We start from the raw sequence: 16,013 nt of genomic DNA, 5'->3' as shown, positions 1-16,013 counted from the left end.
GTCAAAAACAATCGAGTAAGGACCGAAAAGCAAGTCACTCGAGAAAAAATCGATCAGATTGATAGGGTGACACTCGAGAAAAAATCGATAATTCGTCGAGTAGAGATCGAGATTGATCGGGAAAGGATCGTTTAGAGATCGAAATTGGTCGGAATACAACGTAAATTTTGTTGTATTCCGATACACGATTCTTTCCCGATCAATTAGACCGCTACTCGACGAATTCTCGATCTCTTTTAGAGTGACTTGCTTCTCGGTCCTTACTTGGTTGTTTTTGACATGTCAAAAACTCTCGGGTAGATAGTCAGATGGATGACGAATAGGGTAGACTTACCCGAACATCCTTGTCGATTGAGTCAGACCAGTCTCCCGATCACGTAATTTGTCTTGATCGGGCTTGATCAAGTTGATCTGATCGGCAGTGCGAACCTAGCTTAACGGCGGTCAAGTATTGAGAGACGATCGTGAAAGTTCTGGTAACGGATCGTGAAAGACATTTAATCAAGAAGACATATGAAGGGTCAATAAAGTCATATTCTAATTTAATTAATTACACAGACAAAATATTTATAAAACTGTCTGTCAAAATGGTTCAACATTATGATCAGTATGTGAGAATATCCAGTTTCAAAAGTACATAGTTATTACAAAACAACAAATTGCAGATTGCTTCTCGACATTTCAATGACATAAAAAATGTATACAAACATGATTTTTTCACAAATTAGACTAGAAAAACTACTTTAATACGAATAAGGGCATTCTATTTGAATTAATCAAATGATTCTCATAGTTATTTTGTCTGAAACTTGGTAAATAAAGAACTATTTACACAAAAAATGATTTTTCGGATCGTGAAAGATCACGTACCGCATTTTTGAAGATCGTGAAAAGGATCGTGAAAGATCTGATGCTACGAAGTCGTTTAAATTATTCTTCAATTATATTATAATTAATATTTGTTATTGGTATTGAGAAAAGCTATATAGGTCAACATCCTCAATAGGTTTAAGCTTTTCAAAGTATTAATATTTTCAGAAAATGAAATGTAAAAAAGTTGGATGATTGTAGGATGAAGCTTTTTACTGTCATGTGAAGTACTCACTTATCACGAGTTATAGGATACCCACATTTTGTATATTGGATCCTATAAACTACATTTCCGTCAGACAGGATTCACCTGACCCCGAATTTGCCTTATTTCATGGATGAAGATTCATTTTTGTGGTCAAGTCCGTATCGCGGATTCGTTAAGCTTTAGGATAACTGTCTGTTGTTATGATTGTGAGGTGTACATTTTCGACTTCTGAAAGGTTTCAAATAACATCGAACTCATTATCAAACATCATTCGGCAATGCTCGTTTTATGTTGTCTAGCCTTTTGGATATATACCTGTATGCTTTAGCGCCATGGTATTTCGTGTATGGTGTACATGTCTGTTTGCATGTTTCATATACATGTATGACCATGATGACGTCAATTATATTTGATATATTGAATGATAGTAAGATGTCTATGTCTGGCTGTCGGTCAGGGTTCATATACTTTTGACCTTATGTTTCGAATTAATTGGCCAAGCATAACTTTTACATTTGTCAGTTTCTAAGGCACTGTAAGGATCGGAACACATTTATTTGGTCTACGGGATATTTGTAGAGATCTGTATGTCATGGTTCATCTGACCTTGCACTCTTTTAATGAACCATTGACAATCATAATTTAAAAAAAAGAAGATGTGGTATGATTGCCAAAGAGACAACTATCAACAAGACACCAAAACGACACAGACATTAACAACTATAGGTCACCGTACGGCCTTCAACAATGAGCAAAGCCCATACCGCATAGTCATCTATAAAAGGCCCTGATATGACCATGTAAAACAATTCAAACGAGAAAACTCACGGCCTTATTTGTATAAAAAATGAACGAAAAACAAATATGTAACACAATAAACAAACGACAACCACTGAATTGTAGGCTCCTGACTTGGGACAGGCACATAGATACATGGTGTGGTGGGGTTAAACTTGTTAGCGGGATCCCAACCCTCCCCCTTACCTGAGACAGTGGTATAACAGTACAACATAAGAACGAACTATAAAAATCAATTGAAAAGGCTTAACTCATCAGATGGACAAAAATACATTAAGCGCATTAAGCGCATTTGACACTTCTAGTAAAACCCTTGATATTATAGACGTTCCAAAACTATCATAAGTAAAGCAGACGAGACATTACAGCATTTGCGCTCTGGTATTCTATTATAGTCTGTAGTATATAGTTAAATCAATCCACATCTGCGTTGTATGTAAAGAACTTAAGAAAGTACTGTTGCACAAAATATTCAACAAATTCAAGGTTTTCATACACAAATTAATGCTGTTAAGAGAAGAGCATAGATTATACCTTAATTTTACTGTACTATTAGATACACCAAAGATTAAATTTCAAATATATCATGATAAACTGAAATATGACCATTATAGGTACAAAAAGCGTGTTATTTGTAATTAATTTTATAGACATGCATTGCGCCTTTTGTTTTTTCATAAAGTACTGCATATTCAGTTTCTCTATCTTATTTCACAGTTATGTTGAGGAAGTTAAACCATTTTGACAGACATATTTTTTTGTTCGGATTTGTTCCGCGTTTTGAAAATTAAGCGATTTTTTCAAAGATTCTGACCTAGAATTTTCATTAAATGTCTTTCACGATCCGTTTCCAGAGCTTTCACGATCGTCTCTCAATACTTGACCGCCGTTAGATATTATTTCACGACCATTTCTCTCGTTAAACCGAATGATACCCGTGCAGTTTCTCAGCCTCATACAAAAAAGTTTATATTTTCCTGACAAATTAAATTTAGCGACATTGACCTAATATTGTATAAACCTGTGCACTTTATTGTGGAAACGTGTGTCATCATGTATGTTACAATGCATGCCATTAATTTACTATAAAAAATGACATATTACATATCATAGAGTTAGCCAATCAAAATTATTACGTTAAGAATGAAACATAATTATATCTAATGTAATTATTTCAAGTTGAAATGAAGAATGATGGGAGATCGCTGTTAGCCAATCAAATTTACGTATAATAATTAACCGTGCACCTAATGAAATTATTGAGAAATCAAATATGTTCGAATGCCAATGCGATTGTTTGTCAGCCAAACAAAAGTACGCACTCCTTTGAAACATACCGTTATACTGTTTTATAAAAAAAACATGTAGTTTTTTTGTGTGTGTCAGGATTGTATTAAGCATATGCAAATTATTGCCTCTTCTTAAATATAAAAGACAAAGAAGTTCTTTTAATGCTTGACAATTTGTCTCGGAAAATAAAAATACTAATTAGAAAACATATTATAAGTCTGTAAGTGACTTATTGTAAAGTCAATTGTCAGCCAAGAAGTCACACACGGGCCTTCTTTTTCCAGCGCTAGTTGTTGTTGTTTGTAAAATTTGTTAAGGTTTTGAGCCCGAGAGTTCAGATAATATGTGTTATAACAGTTTTCTGTAAAAGTTATATCAGGATATGCGCATTTTCGTACATGTAAATTTCTCGGAATTATACGAGAAATGGACTGCTTTAATAATCAATCATTGATACATAAAGCAACTATATTTCATTGTGTAAATTTTAAAACATACTATGCGATATGGACTTTGCTCATTTTTGAAGGCCGTACGGTGAACTATAATTGTTAATTTCTGTGTTATTTTGTCTCTTGTGGATAGTTGTCTCACTGGCAATCATACCACATCTTCTTTTTTTTTATAGTAACATTATTAAAATTACAAAATAGAATGAGAACAAATATCAAAATTGTCAACTTCCTTGTGGTCAGTCAGATATATATTGATAAGCATAAATGTATATCTTTTTAATTAAAATATATTGACAATTGGCGAATCTTGTAACAAGAAGACATATGTATTTTCCAATTGATTACAATAAAAAAAGAAAATGTGGTATGATTGCCAATGAGACAACTATTCACAAAAGACCAAAATGACACAGACATTAACAACTAAAGGTCACCGTACGGCCTTCAACAATGAGCAAAGCCCATACCGCATAGTCAGCTATAAAAGGCCCCGATAAGACACTGTAAAACAATTAAAACGAGAAAACTAACGGCCTTATTTATGTAAAAAAAAAAATGAACGAAAAACAAATATGTAAACATATAAACAAACGACAACCACTGAATTACAGGCTCCTGACTTGGGACAGGCACATACATAAATAATGTACGTTGCTTAGGAAATTCAAAAAACGTTTCGGAGAAATGCCTCATATATTCAAACTTTTGTTCTCTCGTGATATAGCGCGAACCAATTCCTGAACAAAAATTAAAGATATCTAACGCCTTTAATTCCTTTGCTATATAATTGTATTGAAAGAAAGATAACTCTGTTTTTTTCTAGAATATGAATTACATAGTGTATAATTCTTATGCGAATTCTTTTAATGGCTTTAAGTCTAAATAGGAGTATAAACTAAAATTGTTTTATTGTCGATTTCGTGTTGTTTTGACGCAGAATCAATGTCATAAATATTGATTATAGCATATGCTTATGCGTATGATTTTTTTTTCTTCAAGTATCTACATTGATTAATTTAGTGTAATTGCTAAACTATTATAATATAACAATTCGGGACAGGTTCTCAAATGACCTCTAAATAATCTTGAGATTGTAAAAATTCCATTGCATTTCGTTTTATTTTAATACTGATATCCATTTATCTCACTTTTGTAAAGATTTAAATAAATCTAACGTAAGTATTTAAAAAAAAAAAAATAACTCAGCAAATTATCTTAATATGTTTATTCTAGTGAAACGTTAATAATCGTTTTTGTCTGCTGAACTCGAGATATTGATCCAGTTGCCATCTATTTTTTTGTAACTGTCAATGTTTTTGGTGGAAATTTCAATTGTTTGTTCATCTGTAGCCCATGGTTGGACACTACCAGAAGAAAGTAAGCCAAATATAAGTGCTCCAATAATATTACACCCTGCACATACATAGAACACGTTTCGCCATTCCTCTCGTGTGTCCTGAAATAAATAAATATTTTGTATACAATTGTCAAGACAGTAAACAGTAATTAAATTCATATCGCCCGTTTATTTTTTTGGCGAAACGTGTACAAATTAATAAATAGTTTATATCATGTCAGTGCAGAGGTACTGACGGAGGGCTTCGTGATTTTTTTCCTGTATGTGTTATCTCCCTTAGAATGATTTAGGTTCACACTGCCCATGTGAAACATGTTTTTGTGTACACAATTCGTATTGTTTTCATCTTTAAAATGGAAATAGGTCAATTGTTTTACATGTATTCAATATCATATTCAAATGTTAATAAATATATGGGAGTGTTTCCAGAAAAAACCGCAGTACCAATGTTCAAAATTGAAACCGTTTGAACACGGCCTTAGATACTCCAGTCACTGGGGATTTTAATTGCAGTTCGTCGTCCTAAAAGCACAATAAAAATTCAAGATTATAGCATAAGTTTAAAACGGATAAAGCAATTAAAGCAAATCTAGTACCAGATATATCACCAGACTAAGCAGATCTATCACCAGGTTAAGAGGCTCTAAAACCACTCTAAGCGGTTCCAGTACCAGTCTTTTGCGGAGAAAAACATCCATCTTTCATGACTGTAGCACCAGTTTAAGCGGGCAAGTATCAGTTTACGCAGATCCAGCACTAGTTTTAGTGGCTCTACCACTATAAGAATGAATTAACGGTATTTTATTTTAAGTTTTAGAGTACTTACATTTGGAGTAAGTTTTCCTACTGCTATAGGTGATAATATTCCTGGTATATTACCACACATGTTTGTAATTCCCATTACTATACCAGCATACCTTTACCGAAAAATCAAAAAGAAAAAACTGTCAGTTAAACTTTTGTTGATAAATGGTACATAAAAGCAATAAGATATTGTACATGGATAAATATCAGTATAAGACGAGATATTATTGGTATATGTGATGGTTGTTTTACGTCTATGGACAAATCAAATACATATTCCGGACGATATCATTTTTATGTTTGTTACTTCCGGGCCTTTTATAACTTATAAATATACGATATTTGTTTTACTCGTTGGTGAAGGTCGTACGCCGCATATAGTTGTTAATTTCTACACTATTTGGTCTCTGGACAAGTGGTGTAAAAGTGTCTCATTTGCCAATCGTACCACGTCTTCTTATTTTCATATCTAACTTACTTTCCAGAAATATCAACAATGTTAACAGCATATCCTGCACGTGATAATCCCGAACATGCCATCGCTAGACAAATGCAAGCTACCGTCACATATCTTTGATCACATGTTGTAAATCCAGCCGCAACAATACAGCATGACGATCCGATGAAAGCTAAAATATATAGAGACATCAAAATAAGAATCTGTGGAACTTTGGATCACTAATCATAAGATTTTAATTTGGTGAAGTGTGACAAATTATCATGAAGGTTCTTTTTAGCTTCAGGTAAATGAGTTCAAAATTGAACACAACCCAAGTTATGACAATATCAAATATTCTGTTTTTATTTTCTAATTACATCAAGGAATATATAGGAAAATTGTTTTCCTTACCAGAGCATTGGTAAACTTTTCTTGTAGCTTTAGTAGAAAGAATTTTCCTGGCTCGTATCCAGTCTGCTGATTGTCCCGCAATAAGAGCAATTACAATGAAGCATAGGTTGGGTAATGCTGAAAACACACCATTCTTCAATACCAGAAATGAAAAAAATAAAGTTTTAACGCAATTAACAAAACAGAGACATCAGATTCTTATATAGGTGGGGCAAAATCGTAAGCCCAATAAAAGCTGATAACACCATAATAATAAAAAAAAAAAAAAAAAAAAAAAACAACAACAGGAGGGCTTACAACAATGACAACACGTAATCCCGTCATCTTTTCTTCGATTGTGATAGTACCAAAGAGCGATAGTTTACTGACATTATGTTGTATATGCAACGCAACAGATGCAAAATGTAAAGCAGGAACTGGTTTCTTTGCTGCAGCACCTCCGTTGTTATTAGGTTTTGGATGCCCAGTCTTAAGTATGTGATGTAAAAAAGAAGATGTGGTATGATTGCCAATGAGTCAACTCTCCACAAGAGACCAAAATGACAAAGAAATTAACAACTATAGGTCACCGTACGGCTTCAACAATGAGCAAAGCCCATACAACATAGTCAGCTATAACATCTATACAACAAGAAAACTAACGGCCTTATTTATATAAAAAAAAAATGAACGAAAAACAAATATGTAACACATATTAACAAACGACAACAACTAAATTAAAGGCTCCTGACTTGGGACAGGCACTTACATACATAATGTGGTAGGGTTATATATGTTAGCGGGATCATGGGACAGTGGTATAACAGTACAACATAAGAACGAACTATGAAAATAAGATGTTTTGTTATTGTTGTTCAAAACTATGTTGTTATCTGCTTTGTTTACAGCCTTGTCATCTTGACATTTAATGGATATATAGTTGTCTCATTGGCAATCACAACAGTTGCTATATTTTGTTTGTTTGTGTTTTATGTTTGTTTACGTTTTGTTCATTTTAAAATCTCAGGTCAAGTGTTCAACGCTATTTGCCAAAATCTATCTACAGTAAGTACTGAAAAACTTACACTTTTTATATTGAATTTAAGAACAGATTTCATGAAATCTGGTATGCTAGTCAGTATCGTGTAACCCATCCAAGCTCCACATACCTCAGCGAACAGGCATGCGTACAACGGTAGAGATTTTGCCATGGCTAACCATGGAACATTTAATTTCTGGAAAATAAAAAATGAGGTTAATACCAATATTAACATGATAAATCACATATCAAAACGCAAAAAAATATTAAGTGAAATTTACTTTGTGGTTGCTGTTCTTCCATTCAATAATGACAATTAATACCGATAAAAATGAAATGTTTGAAACTATTGGAAAAAAACTAACACGCAAACAAATGAAATTAAAACAAGCTTATATATATATATATTTACAAATACGTCTGAGTCAGTGACAACTCTACAACAGATGTATCCATCGGATCGCCAACAATGATGGCTGTGTACATAATGTATATTCAACTCGTCTAAACATCAACCCAACAATGTTAGAACTGTAAATTTGCTTTCGCAAATTTTTTGTTCTTCCCTCGCCGGGATTCGAACCCATGCTACTGTGATATCGTGACACCAAATCGCCTGCACTGCAGCCGTCCGGCTAGACCACACGACCACCTGGGCTCTCATAAAAAGAGCTTTCGCTGGCCGTGTGTTACCTTTCCTCGTCAGTTTTAATCTAGCGGCGTACTACAGTACATGATATATAAGGCATGAAGATGTTATTGTTACAGATCAGCTAACTTATCTATAGTAAAGGATCCTACAAATTAATGTAATATACAGTCACAGAAAATAATTATATTTATAAGTACGTCTGAGTCAGTGACAACTCTACATATCAATAGTTTCAAACATTTCATTTTTATCGGTATTAATTGTCATTATTGTGATTGGATGAACAGCAACCACAAAACCCAGAATGTTGTATACCTCCTTGAGTGTCGATGTGGCATGCAGTATGTTGGCGAGACAGAGCAGCTATTCAACAAACGCATGAATGGTCATCGAAGTGACTACACTTGCAAGCCCGACCTACCCGTAAGTCGTCATTTGAGATCACCTGGGCACACACAAGCTGATCTCAAAAACCTTGCCATCACAATCATAGACCACAACGAGGGTTGGTCGAAGGTCGACAGAGTCGCTCGGGAAAGATTTTGGATAAGAAAGTTACGGACAGTTTCCCCACAGGGCATAAATGAAAAAACATAGAACGAGTCCCTCATTGTCCTGTCTTCACTTATTTCCAGTAACTCCGGCTTTACAGTTCGAAATTCTTTTTAAAATACCAGTTTAAATTACTGGGCTTCATTCATTCGGGATGGATGTATAAGTACGTAGCTACGTTCAATTATTTTACCTCATAAGATCAAACTTATTTTTCTAATCATTATTAGACTGTTATTCGTTTGGGAGGCTTAAATATGTAGTTTCTGTTGCAATTGCCCTACCGTTGTCAAATTTGAAATATTATTCAAACTTGGATCGGTTAGGACATTTTTGATTTTTTTGTTTGAGGACTGCCCTCAATGCAGTTATAACATCTAAACTGTCACAACCTTTGGAAATTTAAAATTGTGCCAGTTTACATCGAAAATAACTATTTTCATTTGGCATATCTTTGTAATCTTTGCGCCGTGTTTGGAAATTTTAAAATTGTATCAGCGTCAGTGGTGTTCGCTAAAATTGTATAAATTTCGAGATTTAGAAAAAGTTTCTCAGTTTGGATATTTTTACATGATTCATTTGACATCGTGCTATTATTGACTGAAAAGGATATCAATGATACATCTTATACGTAAAATGTTTGAAAAGGAAATGAAATCAATTTCAGAACGGATTTTTTATTACATTAATAAATAAGTTTAAAATGACAAATGTTAACACTTCTATGAATTACCTTATTTTCAACATTAAACGGAATAGTTTTACATATGTAGTTCTTCTATGCGTCCGTGATCCAGGGATGTTCTAAGGGCGTATCTCTTATTAGAATAAACCATAACAATACCCATAGCAACGTCACGCCACCTGTGGAAAGACCTTCATATTAAAAACTTTAGAATCGTTTGATGAAGATGATATTTAAGATGTAAAAATTACACGCAAATGCTTATAAATATTTTTCATTGTTATAGTATTTGTTTATTAATGTTTCATTTTTTTGTTATAGTATTTGTTTATTAATGTTTCATTTTAAAGGTGTTTGTTAATGTTAGATTTCATCTCTAATGTCTATATTAGTTTTCTATTTAGAGCTAAACACTATACTCTATATATGTACGAAATAAGGAGATTTTATATGATTGTCAACGAGACAACAATCCACCAAAGTTCATGGAAAAAGTGAATGTAAGCAATTATAGGCAACCGTTAAACCTTCAACAAAGAGAAAAACTCATACTGTGAGGTCGGCTGTAAAAAGACATGAAAAATATGAGACAATTCAATTAAGTAACTAACGGCCCAATTTACAACAAAACATGCAGTTTACGAAAAATCATTATGACAGACATGAACCAACGACAACCACTAAACTACAGGCTACTGGATTGGGACAGACACATACATAATGCGGCGGGGTTAAACATGTTTGTAAGCGACCAATCTTCACCCTAACCTGGGACAGTTGTGTAACAGTACCACAAAAGAACACATTATAAAAATCAGTTGAAAAACGCTGAAATCATGATGGATACAAATAGAAATACATCCAACAAAAACAGAAAGCGGACTATGTTGGTATTCGGTGTGAGCCAAGGCTCCGTGTCGAAGACCGTACTTTGACCTATAATGGTTTACTTTTACATATTTTGACTTGGATGGAGAGTTGGCTCATTGGCACTCATACCACATCTTCTTTTGTATATGAAATTTTTAAACGGATTATTTATGTGATAAAATAAATATACATGTATTTTTTGTGTCTGAAAACAAAATGATGTTAGTTATCTTATTTTATATTCATTGTAAAATCGATTGTAAATCTTTTTAGTTTTATTTTAAAATATTTAAAAAATATCTAGATTGTCTAGTGATGACTCTGCCAATAGTTTTGTTGTTGTTGTTGTATATTGGTGCACAGCGATGTTGTTATATTGAGTATTTTAAGTTTAACAAAATGAGATTACAAATTATATCTACCATCATAACAAACTTAAAATTAAACAAATAGAAAATTAGAATGTCGTACTTAATGACGTCAGACTCGGATTTCTCTTGAACTGAATTTTAATGTGCGTATTGTTATGCGTTTACTTTACAACATTGAATAGAGGTATAGGGGGAGGGTTGAGATCTCACAAACATGTTTAACCCCGCCGCATTTTTGCGCCTGTCCCAAGTCAGGAGCCTCTGGCCTTTGTTAGTCTTGTATTATTTTAATTTTAGTTTCTTGTGTACAATTTGGAAATTAGTATGGCGTTCATTATCACTGGACTAGTATATATTTGTTTAGGGGCCAGCTGAAGGACGCCTCCGGGTGCGGGAATTTCTCGCTACATTGAAGACCTGTTGGTGACCCTCTGCTGTTGTTTTTTTATTTGGTCGGGTTGTTGTCTCTTTGACACATTCCCCATTTCCATTCTCAATTTTATTAATAATATAAATGGCAAACCTGTTATATAAAAAATTGAGCCCCATCCATTGTCAAAACCATATTCACAGAGGTATCCAGAACTCGCAAGGGTTATCACACTACCTGATGGAGGACCTAAAAAAAATCAAAATAGAAATTATTTATAATATCTTTATAGCTTTATTTCAAATGTATACATGTATATACAACTACTATATAAGGTTATAATTCTATGCACATTTAGGTAATAAAAAAGTGTCTGAAACTAGTAAGTACATACCTAAGTAATATAATGCCATTAGTTTAGTTCTTTCTAATGGTGGAGCCCATCGTCCCCACACAGAGCTCATTGCTGGGAAACACACACCCTTCAAAACAGAAAGCAATGAAATTACTGTCATGCTTGTGGAAAGTCTAATGACAAAATCTATATCCCCGCAATTATAGATAAATAAAACATCTTAAATGTTTATTTACATGTTCTCCGACTGATTATAGCCTGACAAGCCAACGTTTTGTAAAATGAAAAAACTGAAAAATAAAGATAAAGATATATGTGGGTTTTTTTCTTCAAATAATGAGATGATTGAACCCAGTTCTTATTACAACGTAGTATCCAGTGTGATGTAAAGAGGGAAATCAAATTTTACGAGCTAAACTAGTTGTTGAATAAGTCGAACAAAAAGTCGCGAACAGTGGCGGATCCAGAACTTTTCCCAAGGGGTGGGGGTGGGGGGGTGGGGGGCGCTGACTGACCTAAGGGGGAGGGGGCGCTCCTATCATGCTTCAATGGAATCATGCCCCCCCCCCTGGATCCGCCTATGGCGAATATTGCAAAAAATATTTCATTCTATAAGAATGCCAAGAAATTTCGAAAATCGCGAAAAAAGATCGTCGCGAAGTACGCAATCCAAGTCTTAACGCGAATAAAAGAATCCGCGAAATAAGTTGGTTTAAGTATACTTACCGATGCAAGTCCATTGATAGCTCTGACAACGTAAACAAGTATGACGGATGTACGAGCACATATTGGAGTCAGAATTGTACAAATACCACCTATTAGTAAAGCTGCACCAATGATACGTCTCCCGCCAAATCTATCAGCAATCCATCCGCCGGGGATCTGTGTTATTATGTATCCGTAAAAGAAGGCGGATAGTATATTCGCCCGAGTGTCTTTATCCCAGTCAAATTCTGCATGCTGTTAGAATATGAATTATTGCATATAAAATTAAAAATGTGAAATGCCAGCTGGTTGGCGTCACTACGTGCAATTACTATATAGCGTGGACAGTAATAATTTGTATGCATTTAGAGGAAACATTTAAATACAATGTATATTACTGCGGGCACGCGATAGAGTCAAATCTTCCAACAACAACATAAACGGCTGATTTTTTTTTTTTTTTTTTTACATTTCTATAAAATGTTCTGCCCACCACAATAGGTATTAATATTCAGTAAAAAGAAATACATTGTATATTGGAACCGTGGACAAAATGTCTATTTAAAACATATTTCCCCCCTCTGAATGCGTCAAGTTATTTCCCTTTGACTCTATAAGGCTTCCAATATTCTTTTAATGCACGCATACTGTTATAATACTCGATCATCCTGAATATGAATGAAATGTTTGCCACTGGAGGTGAAGCAACTAACAATCAATCAACTCGATGAGGCTTGCTTTTCTCTCTGTCTCTAAAGATTGTACGCATTTTGTTTATGCTTGTCTACACTGCACGAATATTGTGTATGAATGGCATATGCTTGGCGAAACGCGACAAGTGCTAAAGTATAAAATAGGAAGATGTAGTATGATTGCCAATGCGACAACTTACCACAAGTCAGTACCAAATGACACAGTAATTAACAACTATCACAGATAACCGTTTGGCTTACAACAATGAGTGAAACCCATACCGTATAATAAGCTATACAAGGCTCCGAAAAGACAAATGTAAAACGAGATAACTAAAGGCCTGATTTATGTACAAAATAATGAACGAAAAAACAAATATGGTAAAAAAACCAACATACGACAATCACTTGATAACATGCTCATAACTTGGGACAGGCAAATACAGAATGAGGCGGGTAAAATTAGTTTGAAGGAGTGCCAACCCTACCATTAGACAGCTCTCAGAAGAAAAAAATAGAGGCTCTCAAGAGCATGTGTCGCTCACCTTGGGTTTTTGATATCATATAATAAAAGATAAAAATTATAACAGATACTTAAATAATGATTTAGGCCAAATTTGGTTTAATATTGAACACCATTTTGTGGTTCTTTAAAAGAAGACATTTGTATGTATTTCTCATTAGGTCCTATGTTTAAGTCCACCACTGGCAGCCATCTTGGATGATGGATCGGCTACAAAGTAACAACACTTGGTCAGCCCCTCAAAAGGAACATTCATGATATGTTTGGTTTCATTCCATTCAGTGGTTTTCTAAAATAAGACATTCGTATGTATTTCCCATAGGGTCCTATGTTAAACAAAGTCCCCCGCTGACGGCCATCTTGGATGATGGATCGGCTACAAAGTAACAACACATGGTAAGCACCTCTTAAGGAAAATTCATGCTATATTTGGTTACATTACACTCAGCGTTTTCTGTAAGAAGACATTTGTATGCATTTCCCATAGGGTCCTAAGTTAAATAAGTCCCCCGTGGAAGGCCATCTTGGATGATGGATCGGCTACAAAGTAAGAACACTTGGTCAGCATCTTATAAGGAATATTCATGCCATATTCGGTTTCATTCCATTCAGTGGTTTTCTAAAAGAAGACATTTGTATGTATTTCCCGTATGATTCTATGTTAAACTAAGTCCCCTATTGTCAGCCATCTTGGGTCGGCTACAAAGTAACACCACTAGTCAGCACCTCAGAATGAACACGCATGCTGTGTTTGGTTTAAATCCATTCAGTGGTTCTCGATATGAAGACACTTGAATGCATTTCCCAAAGGGTTCTATGTTAAACTAAGTCCACTGATGGCGGCCATCTTGGATGATCGATGGATCGGCTACAAAGTACATGTAACAACACTTGGCCAGCATCTCATAAGAAACATTTCTGCTGTTTGGTTTCATTCCATTTAGTGGTTCTTTGTAACAACACTTGGTCAGTAACTCTTAAGAAACACTCATGATAAGTCTGGTTTCATACCATTCAGTGGTTCTCTAAAAGAAGACATATGTATTTTTTGCCAGGTTATCTAAAAACAAAACAAACTGTAAAATATATCCGTAAGTGTACCTGATTGGTTACTTCGATACTTTCGGATGATCCTGGACATGTACCATTGACATGATCGTTTCCCAGCGATCTGTTACTAGTTTTTACCATACAAACAATAGCCACAGATAAATCAAATCGGACAGCATATAAACAGAGAAACCCGAGGTATGCCACATATGCCAGAATCCATCGCTGGGAACAACAACAAGGTACGTTTGTATCTTAAAAAGAGAGAACATGGTACCAAACATGTCATGTCAAAGAGTTACTGTAAAACATTCTGTTGATATTAAATCATAAAATAAGGAGCTCGTAAACTATACTAGAAAAAGCTAGGTTTAACTTATGTTATCATTGGTAGTTACAAGAACTTGTTGATAAATATTCCGTTTCAACTTTACAAATAATACACGATAGTCTTGGAGTCTAGATTCTGGATACTGACGCTGTTTATCGTCTTGATAACGTGTTATGATATTCTTTAATTTGTCTTTATCAATATTACTTTTACTGTTTAGTTTGTTTTGTGGTAATATATCCATTTGACGTGACTCTGTTCTAATACATTCCATCATTGTGTTATTGATTTGTTCTATAATTATTTTTGTATTCTTGTCTTTCATTTCAGCTAATATGCTTTGTCTATATGCCTTTTTGTGTTTCTTTGTTACATATGTTATATTAAAATAAATTGTGAATTGCCAAAGACAAAATTTTAATATAACACATACAACGTGGCTGTACTTATCCATATCGTTATTGTGTTATTGTGCCATGGTTGATATTTGATTACGTTAAACTGGAATCCGTTTGTATTACGATACATTCAAACAAAGTGTAGTAGGCAGCCGAGAACCAGTTTAAGTTAACGTATGATACATATTTGTTTGTTTTTATTGTGATTAGATAATAACATAATGTTGACTGATGTACCCCTATTTTTGACATTTTATCTATTATGTCTTCGTTTTGTTCACACATCGTTGTCAATATTATGGAATTATATGCGACTGCCATACAAGTGAGAGGTTTAGCTAGCTATAAAACAGATTTATCCCACATTTCCTACACAACAAAATGCATGCACCAAGTCAGGAATATGACAGTTGTTGTCCATTCGTCAATATTGATGCTTTTGATTTTGCCATTTGATTAGGGACTTTCCGTTTTGAATTTTCCTTGAAATTTAGAACTATCAAATTATTCACACTCACCATCATCATCCTGTTCAGTTGCTTTTGCAGCCATTTTTATTTTAATCCAAAGCCAGTATTTATTATGATTTACTGATATGCAGTTAAACTTACATTAGGTTAATCTTGATGATTAGATTCCATCAATACTAGACACGTTATCATTCTGCATATGTATTACGTATGTAATACCTAAATCACTGTTGATATATCAGAGCGATTAAAACAATGAAATCTACAACATATAGTAATCCTCAAAGATTAATAGGTCAACAACATTGAACTGAAACAATTGTTTGACCTGTCTATTTT

General features: G+C 34.1%; 1 protein-coding gene across 1 annotated transcript; it reads right to left on the bottom strand.

The window, feature by feature from the left end:
* Positions 1-4,831: 4,831 nt before the first annotated feature.
* LOC139511939 (sialin-like) lies at positions 4,832-15,810 on the bottom strand. Its single transcript, XM_071299136.1, has 11 exons — positions 15,723-15,810; positions 14,527-14,729; positions 12,232-12,465; positions 11,545-11,632; positions 11,304-11,399; positions 9,588-9,718; positions 7,697-7,846; positions 6,633-6,765; positions 6,261-6,411; positions 5,805-5,895; positions 4,832-5,077 (listed from the first exon to the last, which is right to left on the bottom strand). The coding sequence occupies exons 1-6, from the start codon at positions 15,754-15,756 to the stop codon at positions 9,633-9,635; spliced, it is 741 nt and encodes a 246-aa protein (XP_071155237.1). The 5' UTR covers positions 15,757-15,810; the 3' UTR covers positions 4,832-5,077; positions 5,805-5,895; positions 6,261-6,411; positions 6,633-6,765; positions 7,697-7,846; positions 9,588-9,632.
* Positions 15,811-16,013: the final 203 nt, after the last annotated feature.

This window comes from Mytilus edulis, chromosome 2 (assembly GCF_963676685.1).
Source record: "Mytilus edulis chromosome 2, xbMytEdul2.2, whole genome shotgun sequence".
Classification (NCBI taxonomy): domain Eukaryota; kingdom Metazoa; phylum Mollusca; class Bivalvia; order Mytilida; family Mytilidae; genus Mytilus; species Mytilus edulis.
This window is presented reverse-complemented; position numbering and strand designations above follow the sequence as displayed.